This window comes from Alosa sapidissima, chromosome 10 (genome assembly GCF_018492685.1).
Source record: "Alosa sapidissima isolate fAloSap1 chromosome 10, fAloSap1.pri, whole genome shotgun sequence".
NCBI classification, from domain to species: Eukaryota; Metazoa; Chordata; class Actinopteri; order Clupeiformes; family Clupeidae; genus Alosa; species Alosa sapidissima.
The window spans coordinates 9,112,644-9,134,925 of NC_055966.1; the positions used below are offsets into that span (position 1 = coordinate 9,112,644).

Here is a 22,282-nt window from a genome sequence, read left to right on the forward strand (position 1 = left end):
GGGTGACGGCAGAGTTAAACGAGACCTCATCCGCATCTGTGTTGCTTCAGTGTTGCTTCTGTGTTACGTCAAAAACATACAATGCGGTATAATACTCTCAATCCTGGAAGGCAGGGAGACAAAAAAAAATCCTTAGTTACTATGCAATGAAGGTTGAACTCATAACCTTCTCTAATGTGCCATAACACTTCATTATGTTGGTGAGTATCACTCTTAAACAGCTGTAAATATTAATTGTGTATGGATGATGGGAATGTCAGAGGTCTCTATGTCCTTGCCAGAAGCTTTCTCACTGTGGGAAAGAGAGGAAAAAATGCAGCCTCGCAAAAATGTGCAGTGGCAGCAGCGGCGGCGGCAGCATTGAGCTTTACAGATAATCAAGAGTAGGGACATGCAATGTGCTGAGCTGGCCGTTTGTACTTCTGACAGCCAGAGCCTTGTTCAAAGGTGGTGTGGAAGGAGAATACACTCTCTTTCTTCTGCCTGCTGGTTTCAAATGAGTTACAGAGGAGCTTGGCAGAGAGAGAGAGAGACAGAGAGAGAGAAAGAGAGAGAGAGAGAGAGATGGAGAAAGCGTGAGGGAGCGAGAGTGGAAAAAGGGAGCATAAGAGAGAAGAAGAAGGATGGGCAAATGAGATAAAGGGAGAGAATTAGAATGAGAGGATAAAAAACAAAAGAAAGGAATGCAGGGAGAGAGAGAGAGAGAGAGAGAGAGAGAGAGAGAGAGATGCAGAGAGGGAGGAAAAACACAGGGAGAATCAGAAAAAGCAGAAAAGAAAATGGAGAGGGAGGTCTAGAGAGAATGACAGGGGTTAAGGGGAGCACAGATTAAGCCAATGAGTCAGAGAGAGAAGGGGAGAGATATAGAACGAGGGAGGGGGAAGAAGAGAGAGAGAGAGGGGGAGATAAACAAAGGTTGAGAGAAAGACGGGGAAAGAGATAGATAGAGAGAAAAAGAGAGAGGGGGAGAGGAAAGAAAGAGGGAGGGGGAAAGAGAGCGAGAGAATGAGAACTAGATAGATAGTGAGAGAGAGAGAGAGAGAGAGTGATGGAGGGAGCAGCACAAGCAGTGCCAGTCTCAGGCCCAGGGGCCCAGGCTGAGGTGGGGCGACTCCACTGTACCTCTTCCTGGTCCAACATGTAGAGCTGATTTCCAGAGGTCACACGCATGCGGGGGTCCCAGCCAGGGTGGTCGTAGGAGGGAGCAGCGAAGGAGGCGTGGGGGCGATAGGAGGGGGGGACAGCACACCTCGCATCTGAGGGAGGGACAGAGACACACACACACACACACACACACACAGGGAGAGAGAGAGAAGGGAGGCAGGGGGTTAGTGAGTACAAAACAGCTCAAGGAGAGAGGAGGAGAAACGTGAGGGAGAGAGAAAGAGTTTCAGAAAGAGAGAGAGAGAGAGAGAGAGAGAGAGAGAGAAGAAAGACACTTCCAGACTCAACAGTAAAAATGGTTGTCTGTGCAGACAGATATAAGACAGTAAAAGGGTACAGTGAAAGAGATGAGTTTAGAGGCTGTGGAAATACCACCTGAGATGACTGACCTTGAATTCAAAATAGCTGCTTGAGTTCTGACATTCAAATAAAATCAGTAGGAACGCAATGCTATTCCTAGCCCTTTAAAACAGCAATATTAGAGTGTATTACGCAACGGCAATTAACTGCACAACAGCTTATTCTCTGGTGACAAACAGCCACATTACAGCTTATTAACTAAAACACCACAGAACAATGCAAGAATATATTGTACCAGAAGAAAAGGCAAATTATCACACAGCGAGCTAAACATCATGAAGACATTACTGGGCCAATTTCATACACAGTGCGGCATTGCAGGGACATGTCTGCGTAATGAGTCTTCAGCACAAGGGCTTCCTCTACCTGTGGTCGCTTTTGGTTTTGTGTTTATATTCTGCAAATACTTCTCTAAAATGATTTTTTTTTCAGTTTGTAAAATGGCATATTCACTGTGTTTCTTCACAGGGGCTTGGGGTTGTGTGCTGAAGGATGACAGCAGTCATAGCCACACAGAGACACACAGACGCGCACACACACGCACAGACGCACACACACACACACACACAAACCTTCATCTTCACACTGGGCGACAGACCCAGGGAGCAGGAAGTAAGCCTTCTCTATCCCTACACTGTCCCTGCCATGTCGGCGGCACACACACACACACACACACACACACACACACACACACACACACACACACCGCCCCCTATGCCACCCTCCTCACCTCTGGCCTCTCCCCTGACCACTAGCAGTCGGGACAGATGGCTGCCTTACAGACACCCGCCTGCCACGGACACCGAGCTGTGCCGTCAAAATGACAAAGGCATGAGGCAGGGACAGACACGGAGAGAGAGAGAGAGAGAGGGAGAGAGAGGGAGAGGGAGGGATGGAGGGAGGGAGAGAGGAAGGGAGACAGAGACAGAGAGGGAGGGTAGAGAGCCAGTGAGAGAGGGACAGGCAGGAAAAGGAGGGACATAACTGAGACAAGAGAGATAGAAAGACAGAGAATTTGAGAGAGAGACAGAGAGAGAGTGAGAGAGATAGAAAGACAGAGAGAGAGACAGACCGAGGCGGTAAGAAGTGTTCGTGGTTGTCAGTAAGAAGTGTTCTGTGGTGGTCAGTAAGAAGTGTTCGTGGTTCAGTGAGAAGAGTTCCGTGGTGGTCAGTGAGAAGAGTTCCATGGTGGTCAGTGGTAGCTGCTAGATGGCTAGATGAGCAAAGGACTTAAAAAGGATTTAATTTGTGGATGGCCCTGTCACAAAAGAAGAGAGGGAGAGAGAGAGAAGATAAAGTGATAGAGACAGAAGGAGGGACAAGGGCAGTGACGGACAGGACGGTCTGGCATGTGGGCAGATGCCAGAAGGGCCGCGGCCTCTCGTGGTCCGTTTGGGCCGGCCAATCACGGGGCGGCATGCTCGTCGGGTTTGCGCGGCCCCTTCATCGCAAGGCCGGTTCCACATTATCTCTTGGCCCACTATCAAGCATCAATAGTGTTACATGGCTTCATATCAGCCATTTATCTCTAACTCCCTCTTCCGTAGTGGGAAACTTATCAGTATTTATACCACATATGAGTCTCTATAGCCTACTACAGTCATGGTGACCCTCAATATTTACATCAGTCTACATTCTTTTGTAGCCTTATTCAATCATTTGTTTAAAAAGTGCATTATTTGAAATTGAAATACTTTTTATTATTGGTTTACAAAAGTTATATGAAGCAATGACTTCTGGGAATTTCAAAACCGAATGCGTCTAAATGAGTACACAGTCAGAGCGTCGGACTTTGATGATGCCGCGGAGATAGAGGAAGATACAGAAATAAACCTGGTGAGCAAGAAATGTGCTACCTGCAATCTGTTGCTATTTCCTTCTCCAGCAGTTAAACCTCTTTACCTGTGCCTACAACAATATATAGTTAGCATATACTGTAAATTCTTACTAACACTGTCATGTACTCAAGTGGTATGCAAACGGAGTTTTTCCACTCTTAAATTCATCAAGAATCGCCTAAGGACACGATTGTCACAGGATAATTTGGAGGCCTTTATGCTGATGGCGACAGAGAGAGGTCCTAATGAACTTAGATGCTGATTACGTGATAGACAGGGTTGCGGAGAAGAGCAAGCTCCTTCGCACCTTGTTAACGGCATGACGTTAATTAAGACACGTTTGTGGAGCGGCTGCTCTGATGATCTATTCTAGGCTATTCTTTTTTCATTTTCATATTTCATATTACATTCATTTTTTTGGAGTTGTGCATTGATATATCCATGTTCTTGGTTCAGTCTTTATGCATATTAAAGTTAGAGTTCATCACCAATGGGGCTACAAACGTGCGTGTTATTTCCGTACATGTGAAGTTATATCTGTGTGTTGCGTCCCCGCGTCCCCGTGTGGGCTGCTGGTTGGTGAAAATGCCAGGGCCGTTTTTTAATCCCAGTCCGTCACTGGACAAGGGAAAGGGTTCAAGAGGAGGAGAGGGGGGGTGAGGGACAAGGAAAGAGAGGAAAGGCAAGAGAAACAGAAAGGAGAGGAGAGAGGGAGGGAGAAACCGAGAGACAGGCAGATAGAGAGAGAGGGAGGGAAGGAGAAACAGAGAGAGACAGCCAAGGAGTGATATGAAAGAGAGGCACTGGAGGAGAGAAAGAAGGAGGGAGCTGGAGAGGGAGAGGAGGCCAGAGCTCTCTCTATCCCTCTCTCTCCCTTCCTCTCCCTTCCTCTCTCTCTCTCCCTCTCTCTCCCTCTCCCTCTCTCTCTCTGTCGGCATGTGCAGTGTGATGCGCGGCGTTGGCCATGGTGGCGTACCCGTCTCTTCCTTCCCTAGCTGACTGCTTCATCTGCCTTCACTAATTATCTCTCCGGCTTGTCCTCGCTCCCCGTCTGTGAACGACCACATCCCAGCACAGCCCGCCAGCACATCAACATTACACAGAGAGAGGGAGAAACAGAGAAAGAGAGTTAAATCCTCCACATTTAGCATGTTACAATCAATGCATCCTACTGTACACTGGTGTTTGCCATTTCACCTATAGCACTAGGCCAAACATACTGTATGTATAGAAGGAGAACACCAAACAGGATATGTACATACTGTACAGTAAATGGACATTTGAAAACGCACAGTGTGCATTCAAACATGTGACTATGACTGGCTGTTAGCCTTGTACACAGTACAAGCCAATTTTGCCAGACTGCTGTGATAGAGCATGCTGCCTGCAGAGCACCTGGTGATTCCTCCTCACTGTGGAGTCAGTCAACATGGACACACACACACACACAGACAAGGGTAGCATCACAATCAGGGTACTGTAAGTGCTTGTTTCTGCTCAAACCATACGACTAGACTTGGAGCACTCTGGACTGTTATAAAAAGAAGTACAAACACACACACACACACACACACACATTATGTGTACCTCAAACCGTATGACTAGACTTGGAGCACCCTGGACTGTTGTAAAAAGAAGTAAAAAAATACACACACACACACACACACAGACACACAACACACACACACACACATTCTGTGTACCTCAAACCATACGACTAGACTTGGAGCACTCTGGACTGTTGTAAAAAGAAGTACTAAAATACACACACACACACACACAAACACACACACACACACACACACACACACACACACACACACACACACACACACACACACACACACACTGTGTACCTCAAACCATACCACTAGACTTGGAGCACCCCTGGAGTACAAAAATACCATTTGTTGGCACAAAACATCCTTTAGTCATTTTCATCCTCAAATTGACGCTTCCTTTTAAAACTACAACACTTCACAACACATTAGACTAAGATTAGGCATGCTGCCTGCTATACTTCCTCCTACTGTGAAGTCAGTCAACATGGCAACACACACACACACACACACACACACACACACACACACACACACACACATACACACACACACACACTTCACTTACACACACATGCACATACACACATTCAAATATACACACACATGCAAATGCATGCACACACACACACACACACACACACACACACACACACACACACACACACACACACACACACACACACACACACACAGCAGAGTGCCACCGTGCTGTCCATCTGACACAGAGCCAGATTAAATCACTTCTGCCTTGAAAATTGCCTGTCACTTCCCAGCTCTCTCCCCTGTTCCACCCCCCGAACCGCCAGCGTCTCTGTGTGCTCCCTTCCCCTCGCATCAAGCACAGACACGCTGATGCCTTGTGTCTTGATTGTGCACAAAGCTGTCCTCATAAATAAATGACTAAGAGGCAATGAGCTATAGACAAAAGAGGAAAGAATGTTTTGGAAACTCACACACACACACACACACACACACACACACACACACAACTCACTTGTACGCAATAAGTACGCAATAAAGGCCCATTGCTAATTTCAGCACCCAGCCCCACTATAAAGTAGTTGTGGTTGAAAATAGCTGGTGGAAGCTGCAGTGCTATTACAGGATTGCAGGATCTGGGTGTGGAGCAGCAGACCTCTCCTAATTAAGGAAGAAAGAATGAGACTCACAGGGGCCATCAACATGAGCGCATGGGAGAACTTGGAGCTGAGCAACTTTGTGCTTTTATTTCATCCAAAATTGTAAATCTGACCTGTACACATTTGATTATATATAGTGAGTAGCTCCGCAGGTTCCTCTAGCTGTACGTTCACTGTGAATGGGAAACTTGGACTGAGCCATACACGAGTCATCACGTTGCTTCAGGAGAACAGAGAAAGAGAGTCATTTGTCAATAATATCAAATATCAACATGAACAACTTTTCACCAAAATCACAGACTCTGGTTTCACTTGCGTTGAGTCCCATTGGGGGCAGGTGCTGGTGATGGCTTGACCACAGAGCTCATAATGCGATATGAAAGGCTCCTGGACTGGTTGGCAAGGGGCACGTCGCCCAGACCTCAGCCCAGCAGGTGTGCTAATGCTCCACAGCCGAGTACTGGGCAGACCCCTCACCGTGACTTGTGATTGGTGGTATGCCAACTCCCCCCCCCCCCCCCCCCCCCCCACCCACCCCCTCTCTCTCCCTTCCTCTCTGTGACCGGTCAGCCTTACTCAACGTTGTCAGGAGTGCGCCTGACGAGGGGGTAATGTTGATTACACACATCGCTGCTCTCCAAACAGCACTGAAAATAAAAGCACAATCTCACTGCGTTTGCCCCGGGCGGACTGTGTACAAACAAGAAGAAGCGTGACCTCTTTCGAGGCAGAGCGTGCTGTACAGTAAGCACGTGTTCCACGTTCCTGCACCACAATAAGGCCGTTGGGGAACCATGGAGCACCGACTGATATCATTACTACAAAACCAACCAAGGAATCACAATATTAAGCCGTGTGTGGTGGAGCAAAGTTCTAGATAGAATCTACATGAGTTCTAGATCTAGGCTCTTCGTTCTATAGAATCTAGTTGCTAGGTTCTATAGGATATAGGTTCAAGCAGAGCCATATAGATAGAGAGTTGTGACAACTTCATTGAACACCCATTGTCGCAACTCTATATCTATAAGGCTCTGGGTTCAAGATTCTATATGACATTATTACACGGCTCTTCAGAGTACTGCTGAAAGTTCTTTTCACATGAATGGGCCTTCCCAACGTTCGGAGGTCAGTTCATTTTGTATAACAGACCGTTGCTATAACAGGCCACTGTCAACGAAAATGGGTTTTGTGCTTCTTATTCACATCTTTCATACCATTCCGCGAGTAGTTGGTTTGCTCATCGCAATGAAAAGTGGAGCTCAGGAAGTAATACACAGCCACGCAACATCTGAAGCGTTCAAGTTCTATATGTGTGGCAAACTATTTTCTCCACGGAAGCCACAAAAACGTAACAAAATCATTTTAAAATTGAGTGAAGTTTCTTGTCTCATTTTGGCAAGTAGCCATGTAATAAGCAGGATAATGTATTGTCTTCTGGTCTTTATCGGAAAATTAGTCCCTTCAGGACGAACCAAAACCTGGCGCGTCAGGGTCCTGTTCGCCCTGTCGGAACTTATTTTCAGATAATGACTGGCGTTCTATACATTATCCTTCACATAGAGCACAAACCATCTAGTTCCACAGCCAGCTGCCAGACGATAAAAAAAAATCAAACTTGCTTCAGATCAGAATGAGTCCCACCAACCCCTAACATCAGGCATATGCCAGGAGGTGTCACCACGCTAAAGTGATGGCCCAGAGAAAAAAGGCTGTAAAAGCAGATGTTTGGCTTCACCTTCAAGGGAGATAAATCAGCGCATAGACTGGGTAGGCTGGGTATTGAGTGGCAGTCTGTGAGTCAAGACGGGAGAGAGAGATGGGAGCGGGTGGGGATGGGGCTGAATTATGGAGGGACCTGATGGAAGACAGGGCCTCCTATTCCCACACCCAGCTGTGGAGCTGACATGCCTAACACCATCTACTCCAAAAACTGGCCCGGATGGTACACAACTGTGTGTGTGTGTGTGTGTGTGTGTATTTTTGTATGAGAGAATAATTTTGTCCTCATGATTATATATGTCTGTGTGTGTGTGTAAACTGTATATATGTGTGTGTATGTGTATGTGTAATGACTATGTGTGTGAGTATTTGTGAATGTTCCAGTCTCTGTGGATCTGGTAGTGTTTGTGTGTGTGTGTGTGTGTGTGTGTGTGTTTGTGTGGCTGCACACGCTCAGTGCTGCCCTCCCTTACGGCACTGGCTTCCTGGATGCGTCCCACTGTTTCCTGTCCTCCACACGGCGGCGCTGTTACTGCACTCTTCACACTGCGTGCCCCCTCTGCCCCATCTCCCCTCCCCATCTCCAGCTTACAGGAAACAAGGTTACTGCCCAAGAGATGTCACTTCCGAAACGCCCACTCTCTCGCTCGCGCTCGCTCTCTCGCTCTCTCCCACACGCCCCCAGCCTATTGCCATGACAACCGAGAAAAGAATAGAATATAAGTGAGTGTTAAAGAGACGGATGATCAGAGAGAGAGAGAGAGAGAGGGGAAGGAGAGAGAGGAGTATAGATGGACAAAAGAAGAAAGGTTGGAAAGACAGAAAGACAGACCGAAAGAAAGAAAGAAAGAGGGTGTAGAAACGAGTGGGAGAGAAAGTGAGAGACGGCAGGAGACTGACAGAGAGGAGAGGGGGAGAGGAGTGAAGTGAGAGAGAAAGAGGGGAAAGTGTGTACATGTATGTGTGTGAGAAAGAGAGAAAGAAAGACAGAGAGAGAGAGAGAGAGAGAGAGAGAAGTGAGGGAGCCAGAGAGAAGAACAAGATAAATGAAGGGTTCTGAGAGGAAGAGAGAGGGAAGGAGGACACTTTTTTGGGAAAAAGGAGCCAACATCTTGTTCCCATAGCAACCTAGCCATCCATGCAATAGTGACTTGTTCCTCTCTCTCCCTTCCTCTCTCTCTCTTGCATCTCCTCCTCTTCTCTCTACACCATGTATAGGTATTTATACACAAATATGGTGAATGACTCAAACAGATGAACCAATGTTTCTCCCCAGCTGACCAAATCCGAGTGATTCTGAAACTGATGGAATAGTTGTGGATGTATGGAGTGAGTAGAAGTGTTGCAGTGACATCCTCAGTTGTGGACAAGCACACAGAACGCGGTGCAGGAAAGGTCATTATGACAGGGAACCAATTCCAACTTTTTCCTCCAAACTCACTGGCAGCCTCCTCTCCATCTCTCCCTCCCTTCTCCCTCCATCTGTCTCTCAGCCCCCCCCCTCTCTCTCTGCCCACCTCTTTCTCTCCCTCTCTCTCCAGCTCCACATGGCTCTTGTTCAATCTCTCTCTCCATCTCTCCAGTCCTCCTGGTGTGTCGTTCATTCTGCACCTCTCCATTTTCTCAAGCTACTCTGTGTCCCTCTCTCTGTTGGCTCCTTTTTCTGCCCAACTCTCTCTTCCATCCATCTTTCCTCTCCTCTCACTCGTTCCCTCTCTTCTATCCATCTTTCCTCTCCTCTCACTTGTTCCCTCTTCTATCCATCTTTCCTCTCCTCTCACTTGTTCCCTCTTTCATGCCTTTTTTTACACAGTTGCTGCAGCAGGCAGAGGCACTGGAGCAGAGAGAAGTGCCACGAGCTGAATAAAGTTTGCTTATTAGTAGGATACACACACACACACACATACACACTCACTCACCCACACCATCCTCTTTCTCATCTCCCTATCAGCAGGAATGTTCCGTAGGCCAGTGCAACCAGTTTCCACCTGACCGCCGAAGTTACTGTCCAGTGTTCTTTCATGAAGGCTGTAAACGAGCTGGCCTGCTCACGTTACTCACCCAGCACCATCACGGACGGCTGCACCAAGCCCACTGACATTCTTTGACAAGTGAGAAGACACACAGGCTTATGGAGAGAATGGTCTGTGTGTGTGTGTGTGTGTGTGTGTATGTGCGTATGTGTAAGTATGACTATGCAAGGACTCTTGATAATGCACACAACTTTTTATGAAGAGAAAGGAATGTGAGTGTGTGTGCACACTTGTATGTATGTAAGTTTGCATTTCCTGGTCTCCATCAACACGCGCATCTTCTCTCATGTCATCATGTGTGCGCAAGGCCCCGTGGAGAAAAAGCAGGTCGGGCTTTTGAGCTCCTCGGAGACAAAGAATAATTATAATTATCTGTCCTCAATCCAGAGATAGGCTCAGAACTGTGTCATTGTTTTATTACCCTGAGGGTTCTCAGTCACATACACCTTCGCTCCATCATCCTTTATACACACACACACACACACACACAGAAGAGACTGAAGCTCGCACACACACACACACAGAGACTGAAGCACGCACACACCGAGGCTCAGAACACACACACACAGACACACACACACACACGCTGATGACTTGGGAGGCACCTGCCCTAACAGAAAAGCCTTTTTTTTTTGGATTGAGAGAGCCCCGGTGGTGGCGGAGATCACAGCGGTCCACTGGGCGGCTGCGTCTCAGGGCACGCCTGCCTGGAGCTCCACTTCTGAAACCCGCACGCTCCACACTCCACACGCTGCCACCGACGGAGGGGGTCAGAGGAGCCGAGGATGCGGTCAGACGGGACTTCTGCTGCGGCACGCCGGCGTTGTTGTGACTAGGCCTGTGCCCCTCAGTCAGAGCGGACACTTAAACAGACTCTCAGTGTGAATGGCATAGCTTACAGTGACCGGGAAAAGAGGCACGCTATCAGAAGCCTTAGCCTGAGGATAACTCTGCTACAATGCAGCAAATGGCAAATTTATGTTAAAAATTGTACATTGTCCCTAAGAAATAAAACGAAATAAGTATATACTTAAATACAAAAGCTTTAAAATATCAAAATGTATATTTTCAATGCTCCTCTTCTGCAGTGTGTGGGGAGGTTTTCTCCCAGAGCATTTTGGTGATGTGCTGTATATTTTTGGGGATTCTGTGCAAGAATGTACTTCTTTTAGCATTTGCAGCACTGGGTGGGTTTGCTGCAAATGAAAGATGTGTTGCATGGGAAGTGTCATTTACGCAGGCGAAAAAATGCACAGTTTAGGAGAGGTGCAATAAAACAGGGCGGTTGGGGGAGCTTTCACTGGCTGCCTACCTGTGAGATTAGAGCAGTGTGTGTGTGTGTGTGTGTGTGTGTGTATGTGTGTGTGAGTGACTGTGTGTGTGTGTGAGTGTGAGTGAGTGTGAGTGTGTGTCCGCTCCTCTCGTGGCGAAGGCAGATGGCATACTGTGGCTTCCAGGGCACTGCTTTGGCTTTGAATATCACCTCTTACACACTCCTCCGGAACAGAGCACCAACCAGGGCCTGCCGCCTCCCTCATATGGTGCTTTTCTCCAACCATTACACAACCACTATATACATGTCTAGAAGAGACCCTATATGGCCAATATGCTCTATGTCTTCAGACTTTAAACATTGCACACTTTACACAAATATATGCATCTACTGTATGTGTCCCATGCCATGAATGTCAGCTAACACATTAACACTGACATTGTTACTGACATTACTAGTATTGGGGTGAAAAGTCCACGTAGCAGTACAGAATGATTTCACTCCTGGACATATTCCTACGTCTAATATACGCTCCATCCGGCATCTTTTGTCTTGTTGTTATGTGTCTTGTTTGTGGAGCGCTTTGGGTTGCACTGTGTGCATGTTAATTGCGCTTTCAAAATAAAACTGACTTGACTTGACTAAGGTAGAGCAGCACAGTTCCACTGTATTAGAACTACTGCATAAGAATGAGCATTTCCACAGCAACCGAACAATAAAGGAGCCCGAGGAAGCCCTGCTTGTCTGAGCTGTGCTGTTCATAAGGGCTTTGTGAGTGCTGGATAAGGCCAATACTGTACTGTGGCTGCTCATCTGAGCTGTGCTGTTCATAAGGGCTTTGTGAGTGCTGGCTAAGGCCAATACTGTGGCAGCCCGAGAACACGCGATGTGGGATTTGTACTTGTGACCTGGGCAACAAGAACATAGCTTACATGGGGTGCACTATGTTTTTATACTGCACTGTGTGTGCGTGTGTCTGTGTGTATGTTTGACAGTGCATCTGTGCATGTGTTTGCATCTCAGTGTGTTTGTGCATGTGTGCATTTGTGTGTGTGTGTGTGTGCATGCATGTGTGTGTGTGTGTGTGTGTGTGTATGAGTTCCACTCCAGGGAGTGATGTCATCAGGTTACATTAAAACTGTGGCACAAACATGACCTGGAGGTGGTTGGATGACATGCTGTGTCGCTAAAGGGGAACAGACACGTGCCTACCACACACACACCTACACCCACACACACACACACACACACAGCCCTGGTCTCCGTCTGTGGCAGCCACAGTGAAGGAGGAAGCCAGCCTGCCAGCCTGCCATCCAGTAATAACCACCACTGCCAGCTGCTGTTTATTCATATAATTACCTTAAATGAAGGTTTAAACGAACACCTCAGCTGATGTAGAGACGGAGGTAAGACTTCGGGCGAAGACCAATCCATCGACTACATCACTACACACACAATGGATCGGGTAGGCCCAATGAGGTGGGAAAAAGGGAAAAAAATGCTAGTATTTAAACAGAGGGTCACAAATGACCACAGACTGTGTGAGTCATGCTATCCAGTAGATCACCTCCACTGCCTGTAGGATGGACTAAGCCTCGCGTGTAGTCATGCGTATAGTGCCAGCCGGGGGTACGAAAGTGCAAGGTGTGCTTATCCTGGGCTGTGTATGCGGTAGCGTTGTCTTGGGAGTGCAGTGAGGTAGCAGGCCGTGTTCTATCTCTCACGAGTGAGTGCTGGAGATTACGCTGCTGAGGGGATTCAGCTATGGCGCTGCCTCAGTGCCTCTCACTCAGTGCAGGAGAAAACTAGCCGTGCTCTGCTCCCTGTCAGAACAGGAGAGAGCTAGCTGTCCTCTGCTCCTCCAGTTAACTGAAGTCTTTCTCAGCGTGATGGTGGTAACCTTCAGAGTGAGCTGCACTACACACCATACACCGTCACAGCCCGTCAACAAACTTGCTTTTGTAGCACTAGGGGTGCATTTGATTGGCTGTTGAGTTCTAATATCGACAATCTTTCACCAGGATTGAGGACCGCACCTTTAAGTAGTCCTCTGCACTGTTAAAGGAGAATTCCGGTGTGATATTGACCTAAAGTGTGTTGAAACATGATACCGAGTGTGAACGTATGTCTCATAGCCCATCTCGGCTTGTCCCCTGTACTCCAAAATCTGGCGCTAGTTAGCCGATGCTACCAACAGCTTTTTCAATGGTGGTGCTTCGGCATCGGGCTAGCCATGCAAATAAATCACTGTTTTACACCATTTACTAGGCTCAATGTATCTCCACACTTCATTGGTAGACTTCCGAGGGCCCTGACATTTAAAACGAGACATTGAGAACTTTGAAAAAGCACTGGTAGTTTACTTACAAGACGATTTATACAGACAGTATCTTCATGAAGTTTAGCGTTTGCAGCCATCTTGAATTTAGTCACGATAAGTCGAGCGACGAGTAAGAATGAACAGGTACGATAAAGGATCAGATTCCAAAAATAATTCCGTGGAAATGCATGGATTCCAGTTGCTGCTACTGGAAGAAACTGGAATCCATGCATTTCCACTGAATTATTTTTGGAATCTGATCCCTTATCATACCTGTTCATTCTTACTCGTCGCTCGACTTATGAGTTGCGGGACTTGAACAAATTATGCGCAATACCCGCAATGAAATTTAGGCCTAAAATCTCTAATCTCCTCCAACAGCGACTGTGAGAACATGCAGAGCTACAGCTGTCCTGCAGCTTCTCCTCCTACGTCTCAGACTCATTTTCTTAAATTAAAAATGGCACACCCACCTTGCCTTTTCATTTTTCGCCAGGCTTCGTTTGACCCGACGCTCGTCAGTTTGTTCCACTGCTAAATGTCAGCGATCATTTATTCTGAACAGGCATCTGTGGCACTCACAGACAACGCTATTTCTCTAACAACATCAACCGTTGACCTCAGAGCACAACTAAGAGCGTCCGTCTGGTTTCCTTCGGCAAAGTAAAGGTCCTGTACTGTAACTGGACCAAGCTGCCTTTCTGCAATTACCAAAAAAAAAAAACGGAGTGGTTTAAGAATACTTTTTTGGACTCCTCATCTAAACGATCACTCAGTGTGAATTGAAATGCATTAACGTGATCTAAACTACAGCTAAAGCTAAACAACAGCTGAGCGATGGATACCACTTGGATGTCTCTGTCTGTCTGGAGAAGACCTTGCAATGAAGGAACATTTCCACGTTCCATAGAGTTTTGAGGGCCAGTATCCCTATATATATATATAGTATAGTATAGTATATTGTAACTTTGTTTTGAAAAGTGCTATATAAATAAAGATTATTATTATTATTATTATATTATTATCATCCAGGCTACTCATGGAGTTCAGAGCAGCTCAGCTCTTCTCTGCTCTGTCCAGCCCCAGCGCTTGGCCGTGAGCTACACGTGACCCGGTGCTCTTGGATCCGCGCGGTGACCGCACACACTCTGAGCCCTGGAGCATCAGCCGTAGCCGTAGCACAGATATGGGCCTTGACCGAGCCTGGCGGGCGAAAGCCTGCCAACACCAATCAAACCAGACGTGCCTTCAAACACTCCCATTCCAATGACAGAATACAGGGAATATCTGGTTTATCGCTCACTCACTGTTTGCAACCAAAAAGGTTGCCTGCACGGCCACTTTTGGCATAGTGACCTCCATCTGTCACTGAAGGAACATGGACAGGAGTTGGGCTCACCCAGACTGGGCCCCCTGCTGGCAGCACTTAGTTAGCACATCAGAGGACTCACTGTTCCTGACACCTGGAACAGATCTGGACAGAACCGCAAGCAAGGCCTCCATCGCAATTAGAGCATACTGTTGCCCATAATTACCCACATGTTACCTTAGGATAGTATCAGGACAACAAGAACAAATGTACTAGTTTTAGTTGCTGTGAGTGATAATTTACTATATTACGATATTTACGATTTACGATATCTAGTTTTAGCCCTGGAAGCAAATGTAATTTGCAGCCGCTAGGGTGCGTCTAGATTTCTAGGCTAAGTTTTAGTTGCTGTGAGTGATAATTTACTATATTACGATATTTAGTATTTACTCGAATTCGGTGTGATAAGGGAATCCAGCAAATAGAACGGGTTTAGTCAGTCTGTAGCCCCCCAGGTAACACACCTGACTGAGCTCCTTTTACTCTGAAGGTGTGACTGTGGACTCGCTCCATGCGGCCTGTTAGCCTCCGTGTGGGGCTCCGCTGCTGACTGGACCTTACCCTGGGCGTCCACCTGCACATGGGCTGGGAAGCCATGCGGGAGGCCCTTCTGAGGAGCCTCACCAGAGCAGGGTGTGTGTGTGTGTGTGTGTGAAGAAAGAGAAAAGAAGCCCAGGAGAGAAGGTTGTTTGGGATAAATGGGAATTGGATCCATGTTGGGAATTGAGGACGACTGTTTTCCAAACCATGCCAACGGCAAGTGGTGCTGTAACACTCGTTAAGAGAGCAGGACGACTGGGTCTCACTCTCATGTGCCCAGGTAAACTGCTTTCCTGGAGAAATCTCCTGTTTCGTGCACAGCTGGGACACACAAGTGTGGCAAATATTTCCTGTGCTGCAGCAAAAGTTAATGTTCAACTTACTCCTCCCTTTGATCTGATCCAGCCAATATCTGACTGGGACGCTCGCTCTGTCTTCGTCACAATCTCTCTCTCCCTCTCTTTTTCTCTAACTCTCTCTCCCTCTCTCTCTCTGTTTAACTGTCCACTACCTTGTCTCAAACACACAAACGTTCTCAAACACACAAAATCTGTCTTTATCTGTCTGTCTGTTTCTCACTTTCTCTCTCTCTCTTCCCTCTCATACAATCAACCAATGAGCTGCAGCAGCACTGTTGGTCAGCACTTCAGAGCAGCCTCTCTCTATAACAGCACTAGTACAAGTGAAAAGGGAGACTGTGTGAATGAATGGAGACTCCAGATAGAAGTCCCATTAATCAAAGTGCATTCTTAAACCGCTGCAGCCAAGTGCGGCCATGTACACCGTCACAGTCACTTTATTTAGAAAAAAACATTTTAATTAAGTTTGATCCTACGTAGATGTGGAAATACCTCATCCACTGTGCACTGAGCCAACCGTATGCTATTATTCCTCTCTGACACTTTTTCATTTCCTTGGAATTGGCTCTGTCCTCCACACCAGAGTATCAGGCGCTATCACCCCGCATTGAGAGCTTGCTTTTACATAACTTGACCCATGCAATGGTTCACTGACAGTAATATCCAACACGCCACCTTTTGAGAACTGCAGGCTGGCATAGTTTCTGACTCTCAATGCCTGCAAGACCCAACAAATCTTGTTGAATTCTGCTATTTTCAGCCGGAGTGATTATGGGCCCCTAACAACAAATAGCCTTTCTCGTTTTCAACGCATCCATATTTCAAGGCAATATTTCCTATGAATACTCTCTTCTGCTGCCTTCTTAAGGCTGCATTTTTAAGGAACGGAGTGCTGCCCCACTCGGCTCTCAGATTGGCACACTTAACCATCACTAAGTGAAAAGCTTGCCAAAGAAACCTACACAACAGACTCTGAAAATTCGATTAAGCCTCAGTACCCATTCCCTCCACACAACCCTCTTCTTTTTCGTCTTTCTATAATTAACTATAAAAAAGGCCAATACTTGAATGTGAATGTCAACTTTTCATTTGAAATGAAGGGTTACAGCACAGGTGAAAGCATGCATATGTTAATGTTGTTAATGTTTAGAGTGTAAATGCCAAGTTTACACATGCACAGTGCTTTTAGACATGTGTATACACATGTAGCAGTGTGTGGAACACACACACACACACACACACACACTAGCTCTCAGCTCATTTAAGGGCTTTGTGACCTCTCACCCTTTGGCGGTAGTAGTTTGGCACCTAAGACTAAATTTAAAGACTGGATAAACTCTCCATCTCATAGGCTCCAGCAACTTCTACCTGAATCTCCAACTCAAAGTGGTGGAGGTGGGGTGATCAGAGGAATGGCTTGCATAACACTGTCTTTGTTCAGATTCACCTGTTTTTTAGTGCCCATTTCAAGTCTGAGATCTGCCAACAACTCTGAGAACTTGCATGTCTACTGGGTGCCAACAACTCTGAGAACTTGCATGTATACTGGGTTCCAACATCTGATTTTCAATATAGCATACCTCACTTATTAGTCTAGTTTAATTCGGATGTGTAGTCAGCTACACACAGCATGTCCTCATTTAGAAAATGACTGACATAAGGAGTCTGAAAGACTTTTGGTCATTATTTTTTTTTAAACTTTATGTATTTAGGGCAGTTGAGATGACGCAATTGGGAGAGAGAGATTGGGTGAGATCGGAAAATGGCCGTAGGTCTGAATTGAGGCCAGGACCTCATGGGCACCTAGACCAAATGTACGGGTACTGCCACTTGTGTCATGGCTCTCATAGGAGTATGGAATTTTGAACCACCAGGTCCAGCATTTCCTTATGAAAAAGAACTACAGTAATACTTTTATATAAGAACTATAGTAATACTTTTATATACCGGAAGTAGTTCTAAAGTAGTGTATAATACTTCTAGAGATTCTGTCACACCTCTGCAATGTCCTGCCCTCTATAGTGTTTTTATAGTACATCTACAGCAGTGGTTCTCAAACTTTTTCTGCCATTCCCCACTTTGGAAGTTGGGAATTTTCAAGCCCCACCTGAGCCCATCATCACGGCAAAATGGTAACATTAAAATATTATTTTGGCATTTTGTTTCCACGTTACATTTACCGTCTCGGTCCCCTGGATCACTTTGAGAACCACTTATTTACAGTATGTCCCAAAATACTATGATTCCTACAATATCTATAGTATTCCTATAATGTTCACTGTGATGAATGACAAAGGACCATGACAACGTTTTGGGACATTATTTTATTTGCCATCTACCCCATGGAGTTAGATAAGAGGATACATACCGTTATCATAACCCAATTTGACACCATTAGCCTAGCTTAGCATAAGTGAAAGGTATGCATCATCTTATTTGATGCATTATCGTTATTACTAACTCTGGGATAGATGGCAAATAAAGATTTTCCCATTTTTTTCTTCGTTTAACTGTTTGTTAGACTGATTACATATAGTCCAATGCAGTAATAGTATGGTTAGAAAAAATATATATATATAAAAATATATATATATATATATATATATATATATATATATATATATATATATATATGTATACATACCGGTATATGTGAGAACACCAAAAGTTTCAAGAATCTGGGCAACTAGAGGATCCTTGAGAGGAAAATGTTGTGTGAGAAATATTACTGCCAGTCAGCATAAGGAAACTCATGTCATAAACTGTTAGGGTCCCCAAGACTGCACTGTGCTGACTAAACCTATAGTTTAATTTCCAAACCCATTATGTCATGAGCTGCATTATGGACATCTAATAAAACACGTAACTCACTTTCTCTAGGATGCAGAACCACAGTAGTCATACTAGTGGGCACTTTCATGGGCAGAGGTAACACAGTGGTTAAGGAGCTGGGCTAGCATGCAGTAGTGTAGTGGTTAATAAGCTGTGCTAGCATGCAGTAGCCTGAAAAGTTGAGGGTCAAATCCCGGCTTCCGCCATTGTGCCCTTGAGCAAGGCACATAACCCCAAGTTGTTCCGGGGACAATGGCCCTTGTAATGTAATTAGTATACATGTATGTAAGTCACTTTGGATAAAAGTGTCTGCTAAATTAATATAATAAAGGTGTTTGAAGGTTTATACAAAGTGTTTAAATTATGTGGAAATATAGGGGGGAGCTGTGGTGTAAATAGCCGCAGCAGAGTCCGTACTACATTCAGATCTGTGTGCCCAATGCCAGTTCCAATACCAGTACAGTTCACACATAAAGTGGAAAATCTGGGGATGAGGATGATGTGTTACTGATTCATAAAGCCAAGGGTACTTACAGATTTCTTTCAGCAATGCTGGCATACACATTAAGGCTAACAATTGACAAATACATTGAGAGTAAGATAGCTCATACACAGCTATACATATTCCAGGGTTCTCCACATATTAGTTAGTTTTTTAGCTTTACTAAAATCATCAGGCAAAAATGTGACATATTTAGCATGCGCCACAGCAAAGTCTGCTGCTGTTGAGACTTTTACTAAATGCTTCCTTAATTTTATAACTCATGAACAGCTAAAATAACTAGAGGGCTTTAGAAATACAAGGACAGGATGTCACTTATGACAACAATAAGAGGTGAGATACATTGCAACTTCATTTGCAACAAAACTGTTTTTCCTAGCATCATTATGCCACCTATATAATTTGATTGGATATCATTAGCAACTTAAACTCTTACTGATTGCCTACTGGTTTTGACAGGCAACGCTGTCCAGAGATGGGTGTCTTGTAATTTTATTGGCAGACAACCATTCAGGCAGACATGACTCTCATTGCAAGGAAGGCTCTCATTGGCTGGGGAGGTGGGATCGCTCATCATAGTGACAGGAAAAAGTGTGTGTGTGAGGGGAGTCACGATGACCTTTTGGCAGCAGCAAAATGCGGAGATCAATCAGAAAGCACTGTGGCCTCCACTGCAGAGAATCCCTCCCATCTCCCGGCTCCTCATCTGCAAAGCTACACTTAAAACCCATAAGGGAGCTCAGACTCTCCTCACGTTCTCCTCATCACTCCATTCCTATGGAGTGGCACTTTATACAGATTGCATTATCTCAGAGGCAAAAGAGCTCTTTGCTAGCAGCTAGAGGGACAGGCTGGGCCTCTTGCCTGAACAGGTGGAGGCTAGGCTAAAAGCTGAGCTTTGCAACAGTGAGAGAGGCAGTACAGCCTTTATTTTTCTTTTCACTATGCTCGTGAAGAGAAGTCAATGTCACAATTAAAAGGACTTAAACAAAGTCAATGTTACAATAAAAGGACTTTAAAAATGTGATTCAAGCAGTGAATGTGCAGCGGCAATGTTGCAGTGCTGATAGTTTTCTATTCCCTTCCCTTCCACTTTGAATGTGAGTTAGGATGCAATTAACCTGCAGGAGGGATCAAAGGTCCTGAGGTGTCGGCATAATGATATGTGTGACAGGGCTGGAACCAACCAGCTGCAGTCCTCCTGCGCGTCCTCATTGGACAACAGCCTTCCGCTGTGATGAATATGCTAATATCCATGCAAATGCTCGGTAATAAAGGGCAGCTAAACTTTGATGGACTTCCACTGGGTGTTGATTCTTCATAGATCCCCAATTCTGCTTTAATGTCCCACTAAGCATGTGCACAACTAATGAATTACAAAAATCTGATGATGCCTACTAAGAAAGGAGTACTAATGGCACGTATATGCAATTCATACAAAAATGACATGCTTGTACAGTTTATGACAATGACATTTTATAAAGATGATACTATGGCATAACCAGGAATATTCTGCTATTAGTCTCTGAGACAGAGTTATTTATAGCCAAGAGAAATTGAATACACTGACGGAAAGCCACCACATTTGCACATATTGGGCTGACAGAATGTGTGAAGACAAGTGTACTGAGTCATTAGGAGGAAGGCTGCAGCACATCACGGTCGCCCTGTCTCTTTAAATGTCCCCGCTATGAGTGCCGTATCAAACTACTGTAAAATCAACATGACTTGGGCTGATTGGATCAATGACCAAATTTGTCCATTTATGTATTTTCCCATTATTTCTTTCTCCATGATCCATGATGGATTGAGTTAGGTGTATTAACGGCTGATCTGTAAAGATGGTTTCTCCAGATACACATGTTCGGCTCACTATTCAGAACATACCAATGGGAGGGCTCAAATGAACATTTCTGAATTTGCATGAATTCTTAGTCACTTCCTGGGCCCTACAACTGTTGAATACTTAACAAAACTTCAACTCAACACTGAAATGACTACATGGTGTACACATTTGGTCGCAAATCCTACCAAGTATGTCTTTTTACAATCACCCCCAAAATCATGCTGAGCTTAAAAAAAAAAAAAAAAAAATTAAAAAAAGATCAACTGCATTCCACCACTCACAGTAAGACGTCTTTCTGTGAAGACGATTTTCTAAGGAAGGATTCACTGGTCTCTTGACATGATTTCAAGTCAGATTACTGTGCATGCAAGAATTTCCGATAACAATATCCACAGAGCCTCACACAGCTTAACATCCCACAAATATTATGTAACCCATTTCAATAGCAGGAGCTCACACTGAGGCCGTTTGGACATGATAGGAAGTGGAGAACATCACGCCATGAGTGTGCACCAGCCACTGGTATTGTGAGGGCCTTAAAATATACAGTGGCTTAAAATATACAATTGTGAGGGCCTTATAATATAAAATATATAAAGTGCTTCAACTATTTCTTTTTTAAGTGAGGGGGTGTCTGGTGGTAAGATGTAGGGTTGGCTTTCACAATTCAGAGGATGAAATGTCACTACTTTGGGTAGAGCATTAGAAAAGATAATGTATTTCAGCTAGAAATGGTGGTTGAGGATGCAGGCTATTGGGAAGATAAGCCTGTACATATTAATGCTCCAAATGACAACTATGAACTTTGGAGAATAATACATAATTTCCCTTTCAAATACAAATGACTGCTCTCTCGACCATTTCCTTTTTTCTCTCATTCTGCACTATGCCAGTGTGCCACAGTAGCATAATATGCCTACTGGAAAGTGCATGTTGCTCGCTGTCAAAATGTTGGTCACGGCTGCACCGTTACAATTCAAAATCAATGAATCTGAACACTCTCTCGACAGCAACATTCTCTTACTACTTGCTCATAAAATATTGAGTCTTAGAACACACCGCCAAAAGTAAGCCCTGTGGCCTTTTCAGTGCTAAACTGGAAACGAACGCCGTGTGCTGTTCATGCTGGAATTTTCATGTTTGACTCAAATAGAATGTGCGCCCTGCCATGAATGTGAGGGCGAATTTACACAAGAACTTCGACATAATGCGAGATGTGTATTCTCGCACACAGGGAAATCCACTTGCAATACCGATGGCACTGGTACGCATGCACACTTCAGTGAAACACAACGCTGCATACTACACTAGCGTTAACCCAGAGTCCAATTTGTCTTGTCTTACAATCGCACTCCAAGAGACTGCGCCGCTATAATAGCGCCCATTTGCTAAAATCCGTATTAGAGGCATCATAGCGCAGGAGAGA

General features: G+C 45.3%; 1 protein-coding gene across 1 annotated transcript in view; it reads right to left on the minus strand.

Annotated features, from left to right (window-relative positions):
- syngap1b (synaptic Ras GTPase activating protein 1b) overlaps positions 1–22,282 on the minus strand; it is a 95,573-nt gene that overhangs the window by 72,340 nt on the left and 951 nt on the right. Inside the window, 1 exon segment of the mRNA XM_042107704.1 lies at positions 1,123–1,256. Coding sequence (XP_041963638.1) covers positions 1,123–1,256 — 134 coding nt within the window.